The sequence below is a fragment of the Pezoporus flaviventris genome, unplaced genomic scaffold, assembly GCF_033815535.1.
Source record: "Pezoporus flaviventris isolate CSIRO_AGI_PZ_B2104156 unplaced genomic scaffold, CSIRO_AGI_Pfla_v1 ptg000007l, whole genome shotgun sequence".
Classification (NCBI taxonomy): domain Eukaryota; kingdom Metazoa; phylum Chordata; class Aves; order Psittaciformes; family Psittacidae; genus Pezoporus; species Pezoporus flaviventris.
Genome location: NW_026892555.1, coordinates 12520328 through 12545669, shown reverse-complemented (window position 1 = coordinate 12545669; position 25342 = coordinate 12520328). Strand labels below are relative to the sequence as shown.

The 25342-nt window shown below is 37.9% G+C and overlaps 1 protein-coding gene across 2 annotated transcripts in view; it reads left to right on the top strand.

Moving 5' to 3' along the window:
• Positions 1–25342, top strand: part of COL14A1 (collagen type XIV alpha 1 chain) — a 117301-nt gene that overhangs the window by 78526 nt on the left and 13433 nt on the right. For both annotated transcript variants that reach the window (XM_061447802.1, XM_061447803.1), the window contains 10 exons: positions 313–422; positions 1754–1912; positions 6306–6383; positions 6636–6722; positions 11010–11063; positions 11455–11550; positions 12852–12905; positions 14129–14182; positions 22463–22516; positions 23453–23524. In XM_061447802.1, the coding sequence (XP_061303786.1) occupies positions 313–422; positions 1754–1912; positions 6306–6383; positions 6636–6722; positions 11010–11063; positions 11455–11550; positions 12852–12905; positions 14129–14182; positions 22463–22516; positions 23453–23524 (818 nt within the window). The remainder of the gene's footprint in view (positions 1–312; positions 423–1753; positions 1913–6305; positions 6384–6635; positions 6723–11009; positions 11064–11454; positions 11551–12851; positions 12906–14128; positions 14183–22462; positions 22517–23452; positions 23525–25342) is intronic.

Here is a 25342-nt window from a genome sequence, read left to right as displayed (position 1 = left end):
CCATGCATGCTTTTCCTGTCCAAATCCCATGGAGAACTAGTGGGAGAGTAGGATCAGGTAGACAGGGGTGAAGTAGACTCCCAACTATTGGTCCAACCTTCCTGTCAAACCAGGAAAGAGCATTTCTCTGGGATAGCTTGTTACTTTCAGGTCAATATACCACTTACGAATGTGTTTTACTGTTTGATAGATTTGATACAATTTGATATAACATCTTTGGTTGTCTTCATTAAACACAAAATCGACCCTTTCAAATAATGTACAGGCTTTTCCTTTGTCTAACACAGAGCCCTTATTTTTATTCACACACAGATGGTGGTAAAACTCTGACTTTCTTCAACTATGACTACAAAGGAGATTTTCAAACTGTGACTTTTGAAGGTCCTGAAATAAGGAAGATATTTTATGGGAGTTTTCATAAGGTTAGTAATGGTAACAATCACAAAAAGAGCACTCTGAATAAAGGTTTAGGAGTTTTTCATGCTTAAAAATCTTCTTTCATGTGGTCAACCACTGCCAAAAGAAATATATTTTGCATATTCATAATCATCTACCAGATTGTCCAAATTTCTTTGCAATATTGAATTAACATTAAACAAGTCATAGTTTCTCTGATGAAGCTGATGTGATCAATGTTCATCCTGTGCTTTGTGCCTGTACTTTAGACTTGATAAAAAATACTTGTCTTGAAAAGTAATTTGGAAATAAATTTGCTTTTCCTTTTAAGGCTTGGATTAGAAATGTCACTCATAATGGGAAGAAAATGTCCAGCAAAAAAAAATTATCTTTTTTTTGACCAGAATTGTTATCTTAAAACATATTTCAAGGGCTATGCCATGTTGAACTTTTCTTGGCTCTTAGAGAACTTACACATTCTTCCTTAAAGTAGATGAAGTAGTGCTGGGATTATAGCCCATACTTGTTGCAGAAGGTGATTTGTTGTTCACTTTTATTCCTGATGTTTGTATCTTACCTAAACAAAAAAAAAAAAAGAGACAGTGGGTTGAGGGATGACATTTACAGACCTTAACTTTTCCATACTTCCTTCTGAATTGACAGGCCAAGAAAAGGAGAGTAGGTCAGGGCTGGGGTCTAATTCTGACTCTCTTAGTTTGTGCTTTGGAGGAATATATGGACAAGAGAGTGCGAGTGAAGGCTTTAGGAAGTAACTCTGTTGCTCCTCTCTGTTTTTCTGCACTGTGTTTGATGTGATTTGGTTTCTTTCAGTATAAAAGCTCCGTGGTGAAAGATTTTGCTGTGTGGTTAATGCATAATTTGCAGAATAAATTTTATTGCTTAGTTTTGGCTTTTGCAAGTGGCTATAAAAGATGCATTGATGAAATCCTATGTTATATAGTAGGATCATACAAGGCCTGGGAATTATTACTGACCACATAAGTCAAGGGCTCTTTGGGATCTGGGTGGTATGAAATTGTATAGGTTTTTTGTGAAGGATAAATTATTTTCTTGCTGGAAAAAATATGTGAGGTGTTGCTTTGTATACAGATGTTCCATGAACAGAAAAATTAACTACACTCATTAAAAGGTTAGAGTCATAGAATAATTCAGGTTGAAAGAGACCTCTAGAGGTCATCTGGATGACTTGCTATGGATTATTTTCTGAGTTTTATTGGCAAACATGGAATTTGGAACTTATTTCAAAAATGTCCCTTCCCCCTCCCCCATTTTCCCCAGGAATTTAATGTATCCTATGTGCTCCTTTGTATGTTAAAGCATCTTTTCTTTTGCTTAGTTGCATGTTGTTATCAGCAAGACTACAGCCAAAATAATTATTGACTGCAAGGAAGTGGGAGAGAAGACCATTAATGCAGCAGGAAATATTAGTTCTGATGGCATAGAAGTGCTTGGGAGAATGGTCAGATCCAGAGGACCAAGAGACAACTCTGCACCGGTGAGTAGAACAAGAACGACTCTTCAAACCATCTAAAATATCCTAAAAACAAGTTTGGGATCTTTGCAGTTAGTTTGAAGTTGAAGCACAGTGAACTTGTTTTTGAAACAGCAAAGCTCCAGCATTTCAGAAATTCTGCAAAAGCCTGTAGTAGTTCTCAACTTGGGTAAAATCTGTTTTTGATTATTTTAAAAGGAAATCACTAGATCATCATTGTTCAAATGTTATTCTCGAACGCATATATGAACACAGTCAATACATTCAGATATTGCTTGTGTTCAAAACTTCATTACATAGAGTAATACAATGTATAGCTCCCTTGCCTGGAATCATTTAAACTTTGGTTTGAGTGATAATTGTTCCACATGTCTCTTATTCATTCTCTGTTACTCTAACAAAGTTTGCCTTCTAGGTCACTATCTGTTTATTAAATAATTGAACTAGATTGACACAGATGATCCGCAAAGCCTCTCTCTTAGTATATCTACTTCTTTTTATATTCTAAAATATTTTAAATATGAAAGATCTTCCCCAAGATTAAATATTCTTTCATTCCTCTAAAATTACTTTCCTAGAAGCAGTAATTGATCATCCTGTTTGCATGGCAACCTATGGGAGCCTTTTGATTTTGTTTCCGTTGTCATTAAGAAAGTTTGTTTGGATTTTTCTCATAGACTTAGTTGTTCAAGAAGAATTTCCAGGCTGGTGATGATCTTATCAAGGTTTCTTTGCCATGTAGTATGGTTTGCTAATTTTCTTTGAACTTTCTTGACCCTAGAATGAGGTTGCCAAAGAATGTGAACCTTGAACTGAAGGCTTGATTGGAATGGGAATGAAGTTTCAAAATTGTATTTATTTGTTACTATATGGAAATATTCTGGTTTAGTAATAAATAAGCCCTCAGAATATATCTCTGTGTACAAAAAATAGAGCCTTGAGGGCTCAAACTTATGGATAATAATTATATGAAGCCTGTAAAGACAATTACACAGAGAAACCTTTGTAGTCACATTCCAACCGAAACAGAAAAAGGCAGGCTTAGGAAATCTTGGAATTAGAGAAGGCTTTGTAAAGAAGTGGAAAGACATGGTGTCTTTTGTTAGAACCCAGGAATCTATAAAAGATAAGTTGGACTGCCCACTCACTGAAAAATTTGGTCTTGTTCAAATGAACTGTGAAATTGACGTAAGACTACTAATGTGTAGCTGAACATGAAAATCCTTTGCCCCATAGTACTGCTTCGCTGCCTTCGAGTACTGCCACATATACCAAATCACAAGCAAGTCAAGAAAGCGCCCAAATGCCATTCTTTAAAGTTTCCATTCTGCTCATTTTTTTCCTATTGAGTGGAACTTGTGTGCATAGTCACATTTAAGCATGAATGACTTGGTTTCTTCTGTTCCAAAAATTAGAGGACATCAAAGGAAGCTGGTAGGAGGCAAGCTAGAGATTCTTCTCACAAGAGGTAGATAGATCAGTTCAGCTTCTAGTCACAGGATTTTATGGGTACTCAATACTTATATGGATTGTAGGAAAGCCTGGATAAATGAATAAAAGGGAAATATTGGTTGTTAAATCTGGGGCAGGAAATCCGTGGTCTGAAAGTCACTGGAAAATAGTAGACTGTATGATAGGAGTATGACTTACACCCTTGTGCTTCATTACATATCACTTGTGCCACCGTGCGAAATAGAATTCTGGGATTTAGTCCATGACAGTCTCCTCATAGCTTTAAGAGGCTCATAAAGGCACGAAACAGCAAAAATTCCTTTTTGCAGAACATTCTGAAAAATTGTTTTGAATTTATATGAAAATTGGAATTTGTTGATAGCTCTGTAAAGGTCTTTTTTCATTAGCTATATTTTCATGGACTACTTTAATCTTAGTATTAGAGATCCTTATTACCTAAAATAGAAACAGGCAGGCGATTATTTTGGAACAAAATTGTGGATGTTTTGTTCTGAATTCACATGGAAGAGTTTAACATTGTCAGAATCCAGTGCAATCGCTTGAATTTTGCAAAACATTTTAGTTTCTGGGAATATAATTGTATCAGAGTTTGTTTTTTTTCCCAATCGATGTGTATGGTGTGCAACAGTTCAATGAGCAGGCAGAAACAGAGATAGATAAGATAAAAAGAGGATTAGGCTGAAGGTGCTGTGCCCTTTAACATCCCTTTAATAGTGCGGTGTCTCTGGATTGGGCACTCCAGCCAGCTAGAGCAATGAAACCTGACTGTGACATGCAGCAACTAATGTTCTTTATTCCTTCAGTAGGATATAATGAAAGGTCAAGCTTTAAAACATTGCTTATTTACAATTCACAAACCTTCTTTTTACTGAAGTTTCTTTTTCATTTAAATTTAACTTGTTTATCTCCATGTACTATTAAAAAAGTAATGTCTAATGTGGTTTGCTCTTGAGAAATCTTTGCAGAACTGTAGCCTGATCAGAGGACAGGCAGACTTTTCCATCTTATTGGTTCTGCTGCAGGGCTGGATACTTAGAAAGCAAAATCACTATGAATACGGGGAATTATGAATAAATGTTTAACGGTAGCAAAGAAAGCTTTGTTTAGTTATTTAGCTTGAGTCAGAGCAACCCACATAGTAACATAAGAATACTGAGTCATTCAACATTTGGATGGTGAATACAGCAATTCAGAGAATGCCTATTTGCCCTGTATTTTACACTAACAAGCTTTGTCACTATGGTTCTCTAGGTTGCCTAATCCAGAAAAATGGATGCATATATATGCCTATGTAGGACTGCATAATTTTAGCTATTACTGTTAACCTTCTGTTGTTCAAGATAACAGAATAGCTTGGGACGAACTGGGTTATGGAAAAAACTGGCAATACAACTTACTTCTGAACTCAAGTTTCCTTCTGCACAACCTTTCCTGGGATGTCTTGTTTGCTTAAGTGTAGCATCATGCAAATGCCCAGAGGCATTCTGAGTCACAGAGCACTATGTTCATGCGTGTTCAAATACCCTGTGCTCCAGCTAATTGGTCCTTCCAGAATTAGTACCTTTGGGATGTGTAGTAAAGAGGCATCTAAGCAGCTCCACGTGGAGCCAGCCTGCATTTGATACAGTAAGAGACACAGACTTGCTGAACTCAGGATAGACCTTTGTGGAGGCAAGCCAAGGGGCCAAAAGTTGCCTTCATGCTGCACTTCAGCTGCCTAAGCTGTTTAATATGGATACAGCTCATGTGCATCAGCATCTGTAGTACAGTATATCTACAAACCAGTGAATCTGCTGGCAGCTAAGAAGAATATATATGAAAGTATTCATTTAAAATGTAACAGTTGCCTGTATGTAGGGAAAAAATGAGGCAAAGCTGAAGGTGCACGTATGTAGTTCATTTTAACAGCTTTAGAAGCAATGAAGTTTTAAGAAAATTCATTCCTTTGTCCTAGTGTTAGAATAATGCCACTGAAAATAATAATGGGAGCATACCCAAAGAGAGTTCTATCTCTAGCAGTTCCTCAATTTTTTTAACATGTGGGGTTAATTTAATGGGATGTTCTGTTCCATTTCCCTCTCTGTTCAATATGCACATAAATAAGGCATGGAAAAAGAGTAGAAATAGTAACAGAAGAAAGCTTCATGTCTCTAGACCCCTTTGTTCAGTTCAAGGCTGTAAAGGAGACAAGTGGTTTTACCACTGAGTCCTATTCAGTATATTGTTTCTGAGTACCTAGCAGCCATTATTTTTACCAAATGTGTGTGTTCTTGTAGATTAAATTCTTGCCCAAACCATGTTCCCAGACCTGTGATGGGAATTTTCTGCCCAATGTTGTCATGTGTTGAGCAAGCTTTTCACCATCCTTAAACTATCGTTGCCTGGGGATAATATGGGTAAGAGAGGGCACATTCTAAAGTAAAATAAAACTAGTGAAAATGATAAATATTATTTGTGGCTCAGCTCCAGTGTAAGTAATGCACTACAGAGACCTTGTCCCAGATAAAAGCTGAGCACCAGACCACCGGGTTAAGAGGAATTACAGTTTTGAGAAGCTGAGCTCTCTTTCGCCTTACTCTTAATGCCTCCTTTGCTAGAAAAAGGTGTCAGGAGGCACCATTGGGTAAAATTAGGAATTTAATCAAGGAGGTGGGAACAATCCAACAAATGCCTACAGCATTTAGCCTTGAACAGCTTGCTCGATCCATTTAGTGTCTGATAGTTTGGACAAGTTGGTTAGAACACATACGTTTAGTAGAAAAAATGGCTTTTGTTATTTGTGTATTTGTGGCTACCGGCTCAAAGCTCGTCTTCTGTCTAACCTGAATGCTTGAATCAAGGTAGCTTTTCTTGCTGATAGCTCCATTTTGCACTGATCTTACAACTGACAGTCGCTTTGTACATCACCCTTGTTTTGAAACAGTTGCAGTTACAGATGTTTGACATCGTTTGTGCTACCTCATGGGCCAATCGAGACAAATGCTGTGAGCTTCCGGGCTTGGTAAGAAACTTCTTTCAATAATTGTAGAATTTATCTTTTACTTCCCATTTTATTGAGACAAATGTTCAAATGGAAAAGGATGGTTAAAAGTTTCCAAAAAAGTCTGCTTGACAGTCATTGAGATGCTTGTTTCTAAATCAAGTAGGTGCTTTTGAGGTGTCCACATAGTACTGTGTCTTAGATTCATAAAATTCTTAACTTCTGAATCAAAGTTTTGGACATCATTCTCTTCCTGTCTTCATCTTTCCTTAGAGAGATGAAGAAAATTGCCCTGCCCTTCCTCATGCTTGTTCCTGTTCAGAAGCTAGTAAGGGTCCCCTTGGACCTCCTGGACCACCGGTAAGGTTTTACTCAGGTTTGTAGTCAACTGTAGCAAAAAGTGGCCACCTTTATTACAAGACGTGAATATACTGTCATTGTATAACTAATATGGTAAATTAGTTTTTAAACTATTGGGAAAGAGATAACACTCAATTCATAGCAAAGTTGCAAAGTAATAAGCGGTAAAAAACCTTCTCACCCAATAAGTCAGTCAAATTCTCAATGGTTTAATTGAGACCTGAAGCAGTTAGGGTAATCTTTAGACTTTGAATCTGTCTGTAGTATTAGTAGATGCCCTAGTTAGTGCCATTTATTATTACTTAAATCACCCACTGTCTGTCTACTCTAGCACACGTGCATTAAATATAGCTTGGAGATTTACAGTACTCTGATGAATTAAAGATCTGGAGTATGACAATGCTACTTGTATGATAAATGATGGAAGAAGACTTTTCTGTCTTAAAAACCCTACCTAGGTACAATATTTATTAGCAAGTACAACTGAAAGTACTGATTGTTCAGAGCCTCCTAGAGGCAGAGGGGTACCCAGAAGAGGTACCTAACTTAGCTGCTTGCTAAGTTAGCTTGAAATGGGGCCTTCTTGTGAACAAGGCTGAACTGGGTGTTTCTCTGCTCATACTGTAAGCATGTAACCTGGATGCTGTCAGAGCCTGTTTTGAAGAGAAAGCGCCAGTGAAGAACGTAAAGGAAAACGAGTTTCTGAAAAGGTTAAAAGTATGCAAATTACTTGAGATACACATTCAACAACAAAATTAGCTTGTTGTTGAACAAGCGTATTTTATGTGCACGGTCCTTGCAGACCTTTATCCTGCTAACAACTCAGAGGTTAGTGTTTCTGCAAAAACTGTTCTTCAAGCTCTAGTACAAAAGCCTGAAGAGGAACTCAGGAGAAAATTCACTGAAGAAGTGTATCTTGAACTAGGAAAATTTACTCTGTTCTCCTATTTGAATGTAGGTTATAAATCAAACATGGATTAAGGTTTTCATTTCTGAATACAGGTGTCCAATTTGTGTTCTGTAAAAAAAACAGTGGGCTATTTCACACAAAAATGCAACTGAATTTGAGTAGTTTGGCCACATGTCACAGTAAAATGAAAAATATTTTAAAATTATTTGACTGGAAGGATGTGTGTTACTATAGTTCAAAACATACAGATCAGGAACTGCTAAATCTTACCCAGCAGTAAAATAATGTACTTCTATTTATTACATTTAGGATTAGCAGTGTTTTGAGTAGCACAGTGCCATGCAAGAGAAGGCTTAAAATCAAGAAGAAAATCACTGCTTAGGCAGGCGAGTATGTGATTCTGCAACTCAGCTCCTTCTAAGTGACGCTTTTCTGCCAGACAGTTATGTGGTGTAGCCCTGGAAAGAAGTCAGAGGTTTAGCAAAAAGCAGAGCAGAAGAATAATGTCAGTGTTCATCTCCGTGCCAACCAAAAGTCAGGAAGTCACATGTGCTATGTCTGGTCAGTACTGCTCCAAGTCATTAAAATGTCACGTGACTTTTCCCAAAGCCAAGGATTTTTCTGTTTAAGAGATCAGGATTCTACTGTGTAGCCAGTTTTAGACACTAAACTAAAAAGGACACCAAATAAAAGGCTTCCATTTGTTTGGGATAGTAACTCTGGAAATATTTTTCTTAAGCTCTTTTAGGAAGTGGGTCATTTTGGTAAGCCACAGTATCATTTAGAGTTAAGATTATCTGGTAGTCTTCATTTCAGGATACTGTTTTTATGGCTTCATCTTTGCCAGATTTTGGTCATGCTGTCTGAAGGCCCCCACGCAAAGTAAAATTAAGATATCACCCAAACCTGATCCCTGCTTTGAAAGGAGAGCTGCAGCACTGGAGAAGGTGAAGCAGGGGGTGAAAAACATTGGAGGACTGCAAAAGCTTAATCGCAAAGAAAAGCTTTCAGTGCTTCATAGTTTTAACTATTACAAAGAAATAAAGAGGTGACTTGATAAGTGTTTCTGGGGGAGAACTCTGGCTATTAAGAAGTTATTTAAAATAAGAGAAAAAAGCATAACAGGAATTCTTGGCTAGAAGTAGAATCCAAAGAAGTGAAAAGTTTGAAATTAGTCACACAAGCTTAAGAGTGCTGCAGAATAACCACCAAAACAAGTTTACAAGAAAAATGAGGGAGGCTTTTGTGATGTTTTAATCTTAAAGCCTTTCTAGAACTTGTGCTTTCACTAAGCAAAAATGAATGGTTCAAAATATGGATAAGTGTACCAAATTCAGCGTGAATCTTAAAACATGATTTAATGGCTCAGCATCAGGCTATTTTTAAGTATACTTTCTTACTCAGTAGAAATGTGAACTGTTTCTAGAAGAAAATGGGAGAAAATGGTGTGATTTTGTTAATGTGAAAAAGTTGCAGTTATGCTGCTGAGTATTTGCATAGGAATTTTTAATCTGAGAGGTAGGAGAAAGGCAGAGGCAGGAAAAAGAGCAGAGGGAGCTACTAGGCTGGAATGCAGAAATGCAATGACCTGGAATTTGGGAACTGGCAACTGAAACACAGCTCTGTGGAGAGCGTGGGATGAGATTTTAGGGTCGGAGCAGACCATAATGTGATGGGTCATGGCCAGAGAGCTGTCGGATGGAAGTGAGGAGACTAAAGGAGCTCGGACAGAGAGCAGAAAACTGCTCTGTAAGCCTACATATGAAGACTATGTGATGATACCTTCACTGAAGAGCAAGAGCACTCTGGCACTTCCAAACATTTTTGTTATTGACATTCCTATTTAAAGTCTCATAAATACTACATATGCATGTAATAAGCATATTCTCTATTTTTATGTTTTTAATATGTTATTTATATAAGTACATATTATAGCCCCAAAGAATGCTATTCAGTTATGGCGCCTAGTTGTACAAGGTCCTTTTGGAGTACAAAGAAGGGCAGAACCCCTGTAAAGCTCATATCCCAAGAGGTTAAGCAAGGAGATTGAGGGGAGAGGGAAATTGATTTGGAAAAAAAAAAAAAAAGTGAAAAAAAAATCTTTATTTATGCTGTCTTTGAGGACAAAGCACATGCAGCCTGTGTATACAAAACACATTCATGGCACCCATCCACAGATATATGCAACTCCAATATCTCTGATGATACTAATAGGAAAAGCAACAGTTGGTTAATATACGATTAACAGATAAAGGCACTGCTAAAGAAAGCAAAAAAGAGAAAAGTGGGCAAAAGGTACAACTGCTGCACCTAAGAGGAGCTCTAAATTAAACTGGTAAGCCTAGTAGAACCTAGAGATATTATTACTGAAAAATATTCTTGAGTCATTGGAATCATAGACTTATAGAATCATTTAAGTTGGAAAAGACCTTTAAGATCATCAAGTCCATCTGTTAACCCTCAGATTGCCAAGTCCACCACTAACCCATGTCTCAAAGTAATACAAGTCTTTTAAATACCTCCAGGGATGGTGACCCCATCACTTCCCTAGACAGCCTGTTCCAATGCTTGATAACCCTTTTGGGAAATAAATTTTTCATAATATTCCACGTAAACCTCCCCTGACATAATTTGAGGCTGTTTCCTCTCATCCTATTCTTTGTTACTTGGAAGAAGAGACCAACCCCCACCTCACTCCATCCTGCTTTCAGGCAGTTGTAGAGAGCAATAAGGTCCCCTTGAGCCTTCTCTTCTCCAGACTAAACCCTCCCAGGTCCCTCAGCTCTTCCCCATCACACTTGTGCTCCAGCCCTTCACCATCTTTGTTGCCCTTCTCTAGACCTGCTCTACCAACTCAATATCTTTCTTGTAGTGAGGGGCTAGAAATGAACACAAGATTTGAGGTGCAGCCTCATCAGTGCTGAGTACAGGGGTTGATCACTGCCCTGGCGCTGCTGGACACACTATTTCTGATACAGGCCAGGATGCTGTTGGCCTTCTTGGAAAATTAGAACAATGTAGTGACTTTGGTAAGAACAGACAGATGTGCAGGAGGTTTTAGCAACTGGAAAGAAACGCATAACCACATGTATACATTTCTATCCCTGCTGTAGCTTTCAATGTTATTTTCATGCTTGCGTGATGTGCATTCTTGGCTCTAAAATGTAGTCCCATCTGTGTTTAACTCTGTTCCTGTGTATGGTCACATTAAGTATGTTCTCAGTTTAATTGCTCCAGTGAAAGATACTGACAGGATATTCACTGATTCTTGAACACTGATTCGGGAGCAACAAAAAACTGTTTGGGCTTCTCTGGATTTCGTTTTTGTTCATTTGAGAGTTTTGATTTTCAGCAAATCCTGTGCTTGTGCTCCACAGGGTGGTCCAGGTGTCAGAGGTGCCAAAGGTCATCGTGGTGATCCAGGTCCAAAGGTACCTTGTACAGCACTTTACAGTTGACAGATGCAGAGGTTCTTGATTTATCCTGCTGCATGTAAGCCTTCAAATGAATTCCAGGTTGTTTCTGATGTCACTGAGGAAAAAACACAGTGAAATGCCATTGGCATTTGGCCTTTCTCTTTTCATAACAATTGCTTGTCCTGTTTGTTCCTTGATAAAATATATAAAATTCAGAATGCTGCTTTCACAGCATAAAATCTTCCTTTATAAAGGAAGCAGGCAGTTTTAAATTGAACTGTAACTTCTCAATCAAATGTTAACTCATATTTCAGATGCTTTTGAGTCTATTGTTATTTAATTCTTCAACTAGAAGCTGCCTTTGTCCATATGATAAGAGTTTAACTTATGTCCTGTGCTTCTTTAGGGACCAGATGGACCTCGAGGTGAAATTGGTGTTCCTGGACCACAAGGACCTCCAGGACCACAGGGACCCAGTGGACTTTCAATTCAAGGGCTTCCAGTGAGTCTTATAAAATCAATAGTGTTCTTTCCTATCGCATTTTGGACATATTTTAGACTAGACTGAAATATGTTTTGGTGTCCTGATCAGAATCTGAATTTCAATATTTCAGGTGAAATCACAGATTTGGGTTTAACCTTCAGTGGACATGCATTCAATGACAACATTCCCGTTTTAATTTGTATCTGAACTTTTAGTAAGCTGCAGGAAACTGATCACAGGCTGAATATGACCCAGGATATCCTTGAAGCCTGAAGACAGGTGAAAAAAAACTGCAGTGGGGGCTGTAACATGGCATCAAACCAAAATGTTAATCTTTTATCTTTTCCTGGTTGTGGCATAGCTCATCGCAGATCAGTTCTAACTTGAAAGGTATACCCAAACAAGAAAACCAAATTAGCTGCCAAAATTAAGCAATGGCATTAACTACTTTACAGAATCTATCATCAGAGGTGGTGATTACATCTGGAGTTTGCAGTATTTCATCATAAAGACACATTGCTAGAGTAATGAACTAGTCTTCTTTCATACGTATTTCCAGTAGATGGGTGCACACAAGCCTTGAAAGGTAGTAGATGCATATTTGAAAGGTAGCAAATATATATATTTTCTGATAAACCTTTTATTTACTACATTATCATTCACTTTCTTCTTTTTATCTTGTCTATATGATACTGCTTGTACAATATAATGAAGTGGCTGACCAGAACTGTATATTCATGACCATGTTGCCGTGAGGGAATAAAACAGAATAATTATAAGAATAGTTATTTCATCCAGAAATAATTTTCCTGCATAAACTGTAATTAAAATTAGTTTATTATCTAGAAAAGTATATCTTTGTCCTGCATATGCACTGTAGAAACATGTCTAGTTTCCATAGAAATCCATTAGTTTCATCATTATAGGAAACACTTCTGATGGCTGAAGAGAAACAGATTCCTTTGAGAAGAAAATAACTACTTTCTTTCATAATGTAATGGCTCCAATTTTATCAGGTTAATTCTGAAGTCTTTTAAAATTAGTTTTATTTTCTATATTTGTAAATTCTCAGCTTGCCATTTTGCAAATAAGTCCATAGGTTTGCTTTCAGCAGGAAAAATTAGTTTTATTTTCTATATTTGTAAATTCTCAGCTTGCCATTTTGCAAATAAGTCCATAGGTTTGCTTTCAGCAGGAAAAATAGTCTGTTTTCTATCCTGGTTGCTTGTTTCTTTGTTTTTTTTCTAAAGAAGCTGAAAGGAACTATTAAAACCAGTAAACTAATCATATAGTTGGTTTCCTATGTTCTTAATTTGCAGGGGCCACCAGGTGAAAAGGGAGAGAAGGGAGATCTTGGTTTTCCTGGCCTGCAGGTATTCCCTAAGTTACTGTTTAACCTGTCACTTACTAAGTTTGAACGTTGAATTGACATCATTGTGAATTTAGGGCACACATTCAAAACTGCTGAGAAGCATGTTGTTGCTTTAAATTTGAATGGAAGTTTAGAATGAGCAGGAATTTAGGGTGTGTTAGTGTGCAGTGACAAAATCATTGTTACTTTCTGACCCTGTTTAACTCTGAAATAGTGTCTATACAGACTCAAAAAATACCTACGTTTAGATTTCTGCTTACAGACTGAATAATCATAATCTGCTTGTTTTCACTTTAAACCCATTAAATTTCTCCTGGAATTATCTAGGAAGAAAGGCGGGGAAGTGAGCGAACGAATTACCTGACTGGGTTTAAACCACGACAAAAGATCAGGCACATAATCTTTTTGATGCCATCTTTCACAAGATTGGCATCTTAAAAAGCTGTAGTAGTCAGTGAATCTTGGTTTGGTGTTCAGTATTCAGTCTGGAGATTACATTCCAATTAATTGCTGCTCTTCAGGGTCATTTGCACCTTTCCTTTTTAGATGCTCCTCTTCCTCTAATTATACCCCTCTAGTATTTGTTGGTTGTTACCAAGTGCCACACATGTTCATAGGTACAACAGATAGTGAACTCATACAGTCTTTCATCATAAATCAGTTTTGTTAGCCTTGTGAAGCCTGCAGTAATGGTCCCAGAGTGTTGCTCTGAAGCTCTCATGAACCAGAGAGTGACGTTTCATCTGAACATCAGCAAACTGCTGGATGTAACTTGTAGTCCTGCTCAGGCAGGTATTTCCACTTTGATATTGTTGCACTGACTTCAGCCAATACGGTAACAGACTCCATTTTAGCAACAAGAGAGAGAGAGAAATAGCAGTCGTATTATTAGGTTAAGGTATTGATGCCATGCAGTGGAGTTACACTGACATGACACTGGAATAATGTAGGAAATCAAGCTCTTTTCAGCTTAGTGAAATATGAAGCCTGACTTGATTGTCAGTGTTCTTAGTAGGGCAGTAGTGAGGTATGAAGGCTGTGCACTTTAACAGTGTGTTTAAACCTCTCTCATTTCACGGAAATGACTTCTTTACTGAATCTCTTCTTTATTGAACTCCCTAGTTCCCTTTATCCAAAAGCATGTCATACAGTTTTGCTGGAAAATGGTTTAGTTGGATTCTGTTAACTTGATCTCACCATTTGCTCTACCTTTATATTGCTTAGGGTGTCCCAGGAGCATCAGGTTCACCTGGAAGAGATGGAGCTCAAGGTCAAAGGGTAAGGTAAAATAAACATGGTTTACATTTGTTTTAAGAGTTTCCATTCCATAATGGTTATGTTTCCCAGGTTGATTTATTATGGTTTACGTCACTTGTATTCTACATTTCTGGAGACCCATATGGCTGTGCCAGTCAGAGGAGAAGTCAGAGATAGGGTGGAGTATCCTTCCATCTGCTAGCTTAGGGTTAAGAAATACTAGATGAGTAACTGAGACCCACGCACTATGGATGTTTAATGCCTTTGATAGGAGGAATTGTCATTTGTGTCCAGCACTGCCGATTAGTCTGTTTGCTAATACTTTTAAAATTAGATGGTGGTTAAACGGTACATAATTAGTATGCCATCTAATGCAATTAGCTAAAATTGCTTTCTAACTAATTAATGAATACAAGAGACAGCTACAAGGGAATTTAATACTGAATGTAGAACAATGCCTGTAGAAACTGGTGAGATAAGGAAAAGGTAAAGAATAATACCAAAATTTAATCAACCTTATTCTGCTTCTGGTAGAGCAAATGAAAGTACTTACAGTCTATCTAGGAATCAGTAAAAACAAATCCATATTCATGTGTGCAGTTAAACCTCTAAGTCCTTTTCCCTGTCTCCTTGGGGAGATTTTTGTTTCATTATTAGTCAGGCGATGGAACGTTTTTGATAGCATAATACTGGGTTACTGTCTACAGCAGCAGTTTATTATTAAATATGACTTTTTGGTTTCATTTGAACAAGTTTTACATATTCATGATCCTTTTTTGGATATGTTAATGTAACCTGAACTTCAGAGAAATCTGGACCTTGTTTAGATTTCTGGCATTAACCTGAGAGCTTGCTGTAAAAAAAGTAATCCTATAGCAAAGTGTGTATTTGAACTTATTATTAGGAGCTTAAGCATTGGCATAACTTTATGTATAGAAGTAATTCCAATGAAGTTACTGTAGATTTTGGGCAATTTTTTTTTTTTCTAAAATCTTGAAAATGAAGTAATTTTATTAAAATAAAGTTTTACACAATATTATCATTAGATTAATAACCTTCTAATCAGAACAATAGTTTTCTAATTTTTAATTAAGTTGTGCTGAAATACGAAGGTAAATATATTAATTTTTCTACTGTATAATGGTGTGATGCCTTCTGCATGGTAGCTCATTTTTAATGTTTTTAATGTCTTCTTTTTGACTGTATTTGAACTTCCCCACCTAAATTCCCCATGCCTGGTGTCAGTTCTTCACCCCAGGTTAATAAAGACCTGAAGCCTGATGGAGATTTGGATTTTTGCACTATGCTGTCTAATCTTGGTCATAGCCAGGTTGAGGTGACTTGGAGCTAGATGCTGTATGTGTGAGTGGTATGTGCCTCCTCTTCCTGCATTCCTGATCACAAGGGACAGGGACCATTGTACAATTCAAGGAGAAGAAAGCTCCGTGGTTTTATTGTGTTCTGTAGACAACTTTGCATTTAGCAGTGGAGACCCACAGCCATGTCTTGATGTCAGCCAGCAGTTCAGAAGTGATCTAGTTGTCTCACACATGGAAGTCAGGAGGCTGATGCAGAGAGGTGGTATTTCTGAGAAAAGCTATTAGGAAGACTAGTGCAGCAAAGGCATTTGATGCAGCCTGGAAAGGTCATGCAGTGCTTATTCTGTAGAAGACCCCAATGTTGTCTGTAATAATGTAGCACAATTACCTAAATTGCCATTTTTTATGGATGCTTCGTTCATGTGCTCACTTTCTTCTGGTGTTAATCAAAGGAGGTGGATAAATAGCCTAGATCTCATAAAATTGGGTCTGTTAGCTTGTTACTGTCTCTGTGTGACCCTCATGCAATATTTTTCCAGCAGTAATTATTTCTATGGCAATAAATAATTATGTTATAGTAATTTCATGGTGCTGTAACTCATTTGAATCCTGTGAAGTTATGACAACATAAAATTGCTTTTAATGGGTGAAGATTCAAACCAATGATTTCACTGCAGTCTCTTTGAAGGCCAAGTGCTCAAGAAAGGATTAATTCTAAAGGCATAATTTCAGCAACAGCAAAGAACTGGAAAATTCCTGAAAAGTAAATTGCTGTTTTGTATAATGTTCCCTTTGTTGGGCTTCCTCCTTTTAGCCAAGATGCCAAACTGTCTTGCAGCTATTAAACTACTAGAACTGATATTTTCTGTGTTATTCTTAGCTTAGCTGTCATTTCCTCTTTAGTATTTATTGTTCATTGAAATATTTTAATTACGGTGGTACCAGTGCTGTAAAGTAATTAAACAGATGGCCCAATCACACTGATTTTAATGGAAGGTAAGCTTGGGACTGATATCTGTTGAGAGATCCCTGAAAGCTTTTCTGAACTGGGTATAACAGGATGTTAGGCTCAAGAAGTCCTGGAATGGAGATTTTTTTCCTTACAGTTGCTGGTAGTTGGAATTACTTCACTTTTACAGTTCTTTTCCTTCTCTTCTCTTTTTTTTTTTTTTTTTTTTTTATTCTTAGTGTTCATCTTGGCTGTTTTTATTTTTGAAGTCAGTTGAGAAAAGGGTTTGTGTTTTTTTTCCTCCTAGTGTGTTAATTCACCAATTAGTTTATAAAGGTTCATTTTGCATTTCTGAACTTCTAGTCTTTGTTTTATTTGTTTCTCTTGGGATTTTAGTAACTCATTACGAAACAGAGCATCTCCTCTCTATCATTTTCTCAATGAAATGCCTTTCATATGAAAAAGAGTGGGATGTAATAAAAATACCATGGGAAGGTTGAATCAGAGTGAAAATTCATTCTGTCATAATAAAGCAAACTTTCTGAATGTCCATGATAATATTTTATACCTGTCTGGTAACTAGTTTAAATCTACATCTCAGACTACACACAAGGAACAGTCTCCTTCCCTCACATCAGCTTCCAGTTATAAAAGATTTTATAAAATAGAAAATGGTTTCTTTTTATTTCATGGCTGGGGCTGAGGTTGTTTGGTGTCCTTTCTTGCTGTCCTGTATTCGTAGCTAGCAATATAGAGGAGTTTTACTGAAACGAACAGATTGTGTTTCTCCACCAACTATCCCAGGCATAAAATGTTGGAAGATAGAGCTTGAATTGCACATGCGAGAGAATCCAAACCAGCATCATGCTTCTATTGCATACATAGGCAGTAATCAGACTCTGTTGTGCACTTGGTTCATCTCTTTCAGCCAAGAATATAAGGTTTGGAAGCAGACTGAAACTGACCCTTGTTGTGATGTGTGAGTAGAGTGGTGAAAGGTCTTCCCTTTCCCATATCTTCATGGCTACTCTCCAAGGTCAGGTCACAATCACAATCCCAGTTCTTTCTTTCAAAGCGCAGGCCACTTGAGAGGACAGATATACAAACCTGCAACAAAAGAAATCTAATAGACCATCCTGAGTGGCAAGCATGCTCTGCTTGATAACCCAATATAGGGAGGGTTCTCCACTGTTCTGACTCCCAAGTTTGTACCTCTTGCGCCCATGATGCTCACTGTTGCCTGGTGGTTTCCTCAGGGTGTTTTCTCCTGGCCAGACTTCTTGGCAAAGAGGCATAGTGGTTGCTCCTTAGCAGTTAAATAGTTCTAGAGGAAGCTATGTTGGGGGTGGACCACAGAGTTAAACTGTTAAGACACTGGTCTGCAGAAAGATATCTCTAACTGATAGAATCATAGAATAGTTAGAGTTGGAAAGGACCTTAAGATCATCCAGTTCCAACCCTCCTGCCATGGGCAGGGACGCCTTACACTAAACCATGTCACCCAAGGCTCTGTTCAGCCTGGCCTTGAACACTGCCAGGGATGGAGCATTCACAACTCCAGAGAGGATGAATCAGTTTCTTTAACATTTCTTCAGCTCCTAATGGCTCCTGTTCAGCTCACTCTGAGAGCAGGAAGACAAAGAGACCAGCTCTGAGACATAAGGCCTTTGTATAGAGACAAGTAAATTAGATATTGCCAGAACATAATTCTGAGCACTGTCTAGTGTCCTTTGCCATTTAATGCTTGTCATTCTTTGCAGTGTTGAGCTGGGCCAGCTCTTTCAGGACATTGTTCAGGGGATAGCACAGATCAGAAGCAGGGCGTTTAGATGCCTACTGTTTTAATGGGATTTATAGGATCATAAAATTAAAGTTGGGGTGGACCTTCAGAGGTCACCTAGTTCAACAGTCTGCTCAAAACTGGTCTGATCAGATCAGGTTGCTCAGGTCCATATTAAGCTGAGCCTTGAAGGCTTCCAAGTATGAAGATTCCATAAGCCCTCTGAGCAGCCCATGGCAGTATTAGCTTTCATAGTTTCGTAACACTTTTTTGCCCCTACCTGTTGACCTGTTGTCCGGTAGGAACCCCTGGTACTCTTCCACAATGCCACAGAAATGCAGTTATGTATGGTGATCAGAGCTGTGTCACATCTTTTTCTTTAATGACTTGTCTAATATGCAACCAAAGGCATAGTCACAGGGACACAGATACAGAAGGCAGGGAGTGTTATCTTCCAGATGTTAATCTTAAGAGCATACCACAAATATTGGAGGAGAAATATGACCGATTGACAACAGATATGCAAGAAATACGTATTTTAAATTATGAAGAATTAATAGTAAGGTAGTTTCAGACTATCAGCTTCTAGATGGCTCGGGTAGTTTCACAAGGAAGAGAGGAAATGCTAAGACAGCATCATTATGTGTTAAGACAAAACTAGCCTGCTTCGGTTAAATAAAGGCTCTGTGTTCTGAGCAACATTTAACCCAATGTTTCTAGGTTAGCTTGAATTTAAAATAGCTCGTGTTGGTGAAAATCTTTTGCAAGCTACTCCTTGGATTAATAGCCCGAGATAGTGTTTAGTAAAGTTTCTCTGATGCTCACAGTGGTTCAGCTTGAAAGGAGGAACACTTATTTTTAAAATTTTCATCAGAAAAAGAAAAGAAATAAATAAAACCATGAGGCAGTCGTGGGTCCCAGGCTGCAGCGTTTTCTTAAAGGCTGTACGTGAAATTCTTTCAAGCCTGGGTTCAGTAGCTGCAGTTAAGGTTTTGCCAGTATCTAGTCCTACTTGAAAAATCACCTCTCCACAAGTGCCTCTAAAAATTCCAGGCTACCAAAAGCTAAAGAGTTTATAGTGAGGTTAGCAGCAGTACCGACTTCAGCAGACTTGAGTCTTTACAGGGATTCAAGTGCTGCCTACATTCTCCGGTTCCGTTTGTATTCTGGCAAATAAAATCCCTCATAATAAAATCTGTCATAGTTACACTATATTTCTCTATAACTTTGTTCATGCTATTAGCAAAATATGTCCTGATTTAAGTTAATGTTCCAAAATAATATGCACCTTGATTCTAAACCGTCATACAACTGATATCACACATCAAAATCTGTCCCGTCCTGCTCTTGGACATGCAGCTCCATGGAGGAGATTCAGCAGCTCTGTACAGAATCATTTCTATCCTAGGTGAGACTGCATCAGAGGAAGTGCTCTTGTGCTGTATAATTTTCCCAGTCATTCTGGAAATGGCTAAGCTAAGAGAAGACTTCAATAAATTGGAGACTAAATAGCATCTTAAGGCTTCAGTGCTCAGAAAACAACTCTCTGAATTCTCACAGTGTTCTGTTTAATTTTGCATTACACAGACCAAAAGTTATGGCGGAAAGTGCCAGAAGAAATACATTCCCAGTCTTCCTGCCCATTTCCTGGTACCTGGTAATCTCTGCTCACTACTCACAAGTTCAGAATGAGTATCAGATCCATTGGGCACTGGATGGTCTGAGTAACACCATCTTCAAACCCTGTTGGCAGCATAAACAAGTATCTTTGGTTATTTACCTACAAGACAGAATGGGTATTGTCAAATACTCATGCTTGAACCTAACCTTTCTTTGACTTCTTCTATAAGCATATAGGAATTTTCACATCTAACAAATACAGTAGGAGGCAATTTTTTTGTGGGCAAGGAATACAGACCTAGTGGCAAGAGAATTAATCGTAGGAGAATAGACAGGAGATGCTGCGTGGAGACCTCATAGCAGCCTTCCAGTATCTGAAGGGGGCCTATAGGGATGCTGGAGAGAGACTCTTCATTAGAGACTGTAGTGACAGGACAAGGGGTAACGGGTTAAAACTTAAACAGGGGAAGTTTAGGTTGGATAAAAGAAGGAAGTTCTTTCCTGTTAGGGTGGTGAGGCACTGGAATGGGTTGCCCAGGGAGGTTGTGAATGCTCCATCCCTGGCAGTGTTCAAGGCCAGGTTGGACGAGGCCTTGGGTGATATGATTTAGCGTAAGGTGCCCCTGCCCATGGCAGGGGGGTTGGAACTAGATGATCTTAAGGTCCTTTCCAACTCTAACTATTCTATGATTCTATGATTCTTGAGCAGCCAAGAGTAAGGATATTGCTCAGAAGAAAGAAACTTTGGAACATACTCAATGAAAATTCCATTCTGATCATAATGTTAGTCCTATTCTTTGACTGTGATGGGAGAAGGGAGGGACATACAGTATAATTTTTCTTTATAAGTTTGTGGGAATCCACACTAGATCCTAGAAGGCAATGGAAAGCTCTGCATTTCGCTCCTCCGAGTTAAAATAAGCCCTTAAGAAAATGAGATCAGTTTTCATCCTCCTTTAGGACTGATCAAAAATAAATGCAGATTTTAAATCTTTGCTTCAAAAAGTGAAAGATATCAATCTTCCTGAAGGTTTTACTGTGTACTCTCTAGTTTGCATTATCTTTTTAGGGACTTCCATGTTATTATAAAACTGTGAATAGTTATCACTGATTTTTTTAAAACACTGTTCACAACTAAATGCTTCTTCCAGAGACTGTCAAAACCCTTATTTTATAATTTTTAATGCATTTCAAAGTTCCTTATACCATTCTCTATTTCCTCTAGAATCACCAATTTTAAAGCATTGAACAAACTTTCCTTTGCACGTTTATTTAATTGAGCTAGGCTTGTAATCATTTCTCTGTATATGTCTTATAACTACTGTGATACAGACACTATTAGTATCTTTATTACAGTGCCCCTTTGCTGTTACATTTTCTTTAGTTCTTACTGTGACAGGGGAGCTGCTTTGGTCCTTGAAGCTTCAGGAGCCATCTGGCTGCACTGAGAAATAGGAAAGCATTTCCTTATCAGCTCCAAGGATGAGTAGGTAACATGAGTTACTATGTTGTGGCTTAATTTATCAGCGAACACCCTTTTAGTGGAATTGTAAAGAATGTTTTCCAGGTACATGGAAGGCAACATTCCCCAGCCACTGTTTCATGCCATATGATAGCAGGTTTGAATCACAGTTTCCAAATTGCACAAAGCATAGAAGTAGTAGTTCATGCTATGCTCATTACTAAAATCATGTCAGAAATAAAGTTTCAGGAAAAAACAGGACAAAATGAAAAAGTTGTGATTTTTCTTTTCTGAAGCTCTAGGAGATACTGAGGCCTAGAATGTTCTTTACTGTGTGTCAGCATAAACACTTCCATGCCCTCTCTTCCCTTCTGCTCTCACCTCTATATTGTGGTCTTGGGCCAGAGATAAGATCGCATTTCTCCTTTCTAGGCTGTGTAGTAATTGAGGAATTGACTTATCACCAGCCTGGTCAGAAACCTATGCTTTATAGCATGTGGTTACAAAATGTGCATATTGGTTAATTTGCAAGAACACTTTATTAATAGTGTATTTTCTTCTACATCTGGTCAGTCTTTTTTCTATGATGTGCTTGATTTCCAGTTTCCAAGTTATCTTTAGTTTTTGGCTCTCATTTCTGGAAGCTCTGAAGCACATTCATAATGTAAACCACATGAGCGTTCTTGCTGCTTCCTGAATCAGGACCTTGGTGATAGCTAGTACATATGAAGAGTATTGCAGGGCAGAGAGATAGGCTCTTTCAGCACTTAATCAGTGGGACTGTGAATAGTTGTAGCCAGTGAGAACAGATGTAGAAGTGTGACCCGTCTTGTGGTACAACGCTTGACAGCAACCCTCTCATTTACCTCATGGCAGCAGCATTGCAAGTGAAATTCACTCAAAGGTGAAAATTGCCAGTATGAAGAGTTTTGCATTGCTGCTTCATACTTCAAAAGCATTGTGAGATTAGTTGGATTTTTTCTATCCCTGATACCATAACACCTTTTCAGCAAATAAGAGAATTTTCTTTTAAGAAACAACTGGTGCCAGTTATTAATTTAAGAAAAAGCAAAGAACAAAAAGGAGAAAAAAGGTCTTCTGGATGAAATGGAACAGATTCCTGAAGTACATACAAAAGGCTGGTAAAAGTGCATATATTTTTCTTTTATAGGGCCTTCCTGGCAAAGATGGACCCACAGGCCCACAAGGACCTCCTGGCCCAACGGTGAGTACGGCCCATGGAATTTGTTACTGTAAAGGCAGGATCTGGGGGGATGGTAGGTCACTGTTATCTAGGATTCAGTGGATAGACCCAAGGCCAAGGCTTTTCCTTAGAAGTTGAAATTCTCATGACGCATGTGGTTGGCAGAGAGCTGCTTGTCTCACATCATTTCTTTCCACTTTTACTCTTTTCTTACTCAGGAAAAAATGTTTCACATGGGAAGGAGAGAGAGTTCCATCAATAGATTGATTGCTTTACATAGCTTTTTTTTTTGCTCTTAGTCAAGTACCTGCACTATATAAAGAGAATTAGTGCTCTTAACATTTGAAACACTTTCTTCTTATGAGAAATTCCAGTTAGGATTATTAGTTAAATGAACCACCAAGTTTGTTTTGGGGTGGAGGTGAGTGTATATATTCGAAGGCTTTCATAGAGTAATCAAGGAAGACAGCAGAGGACACATTCAGCCGTCACAGCAAGACATATGTTGCCTCCAGAATCAGTCTCATCTGATTCTAATTCTGCCTTCTCAGGTAGGGCAGCCACTCAAAGTTAATGCCTTCTTGGTAGATTTAAGTCATTCGGTGAAGCTGCTGATTGTATTGAGTATGCTCCAAGAAAACCTCTTCTTTTTACAAAGAATATTCTGAGTCACCCCCCCTGAACATGGTAGTAATGTCACAGGATTTAGTCCAGGGGTTCAGCAATCTGTGACTGTTCCAGAAAGCAAGCAACACACATCCATTTTTCTCAAGTGCTTTTCTCAGAGCTATGCTTTTGATGCTCTTTTACCTGCAACATGTACTACTTAGTCCTCTCTCCCAGCATCTCTAGTCTTTGACTGGCAGTTGTGTGCACTTCCCCATCACAGAGTATTTCTCTCGTCAGGATTCATGGATGTCGATTGTCATCACCACTGTTTTGTTTCTCTTCATGTAGGGTATACCTGGTGCTCCAGGTGTTCCAGGTGTTACTGGAAGCCAAGGGCCACAAGGTGATGTTGGAGCTCCTGTGAGTAAAATCAATTACTATTGCTATATTTGCTGTTGTGTATTAATTCATTTCTGATCCCGGTTTTGATGTTTTACAGAACCCCTTCATATTTATAGTTAACGATCTGTTTGCAGTTAGTGGCTAAGAGAAACAGCAGATTGGTCATTCTTTGTTCATTCTTCATGATTAAATTTATTTGCTGATCTTACATATGATATCTGGAATATAGAGATTAGAGAGTCACAACATGAGATTAAATTACGGAAGTTAAAAACATAACAGTATGTGACTTTGTAGTCTGTGTGTAATTACTTTCTCCTTTTTTCCCTTTCCAATTCAGACAACTCTCTGGCAATTAAAGTCTGCCATTTATTAACTTGAGTATTTCCAAAATATTATTCTGATTTTCAAATTGTGAAAATATTGCATTAATAAAAACTGGCTTTCATGGGTTTACAGCAGAACAACTGAGTACTGATCAGGGCTTTTTCTAGGATGTTATTATAAATCTGACCATCGGTTTCGCTGAGTGGAAAATTATACCCTCTGTACTGAAAATTAGTATGAGGAACCTCTAATGCTAAGTTTGTTTTTCAGATATTTTAATTTATTATAACCCCCCCAAGTAGTCTAATTAGAAGAAAGAACTACAAATATAGAATGAGATTGCAGATTATGTAAGAGATTTACAGTGGACCTCTTTTGTTCTGTAACAGTTCCAATGACAGATAATAGTTTGTATTCACATTTTAGCATTTGATCGCTTTATTAATTATAAAGCCTTCTAATTGTTTTTACATGTCACAGTGAATGTTCTATTTAAAGACATGGGACAATTTTGTATTTCTGACTTGATTTGTAGAATAGATTTATTTTCATTTTTTCTTTCAAAATCCAGTTTGCTTTGGAGATTTTGTCCAGTGCAAGCATTTTTATTTGGTTAGGTGGAAATAACTGATAATATATAAGCAAAGATAATAACCTAATACCCAATTCTGCATAGTTTCTAAGTAAGTGTAATCATGAGGAGGTTTGATGAGCTATGGAACTCATTACTATCAATGTGTGACATGCTGACTTTTCAGTTCCTGTCCAAACACATGTTCCAGATATCGAACTAAATATCCTTGAGTGTTGCTGTTCCTATGAGTTAGGTAAAAGCTCTGCTGTGAATGTTTGGGTTTTAGCAGTTCTGAAAAAACAGCTAGGTGAGGGAAAAGGTACTGAGCTTCAGTAAGGGCCTTTCTCTAAATGTAGAGTAATAGAAAAGCGACATAGAAATAACCTTCCAATCTTCGTAGGGGTTTCTTCTTTCCCAGGCCAGAATAAGCTGTGCTTTAACCATGCATCAGTCACATAGACCTTTCCTTGCTTCAGGAGTTCCTGAAAGATGGTCTAGCCTATTCCAAAAACCTCCACTGGTGAAGTTGTAACTGCTATAGACAACTTCTTCCATTCCATAATGATCCCTGACATCACTATAGTATTACATCATCTTTAATGTCATACTCAGTTTTCCCAGTTTGATCCCATAGCTGACTTTGTTCATAGTGGATGCAGAGTATTGGTGCAGTAAATGCTATGAATTTCAGAATGATATTTTGTCTACCATCAGCCTTCTCTTCCTTATACTCAGTGATAATTAGACCCATTTCAGCCATGTGAAATGCATCATCTGGCCACTTGCCCTTGCTGCCATTTTAAACAAGAGAATTCAGTTGTGATAAACCCCTGAGAAAGTCATTGTTGCCATGTAAATTGTTTTGTTGAGTACTGGAACAGAAAAAGTATATTTGTTATTGTCACATAACTTCCTGAAACCTTGTTTACTTTTTC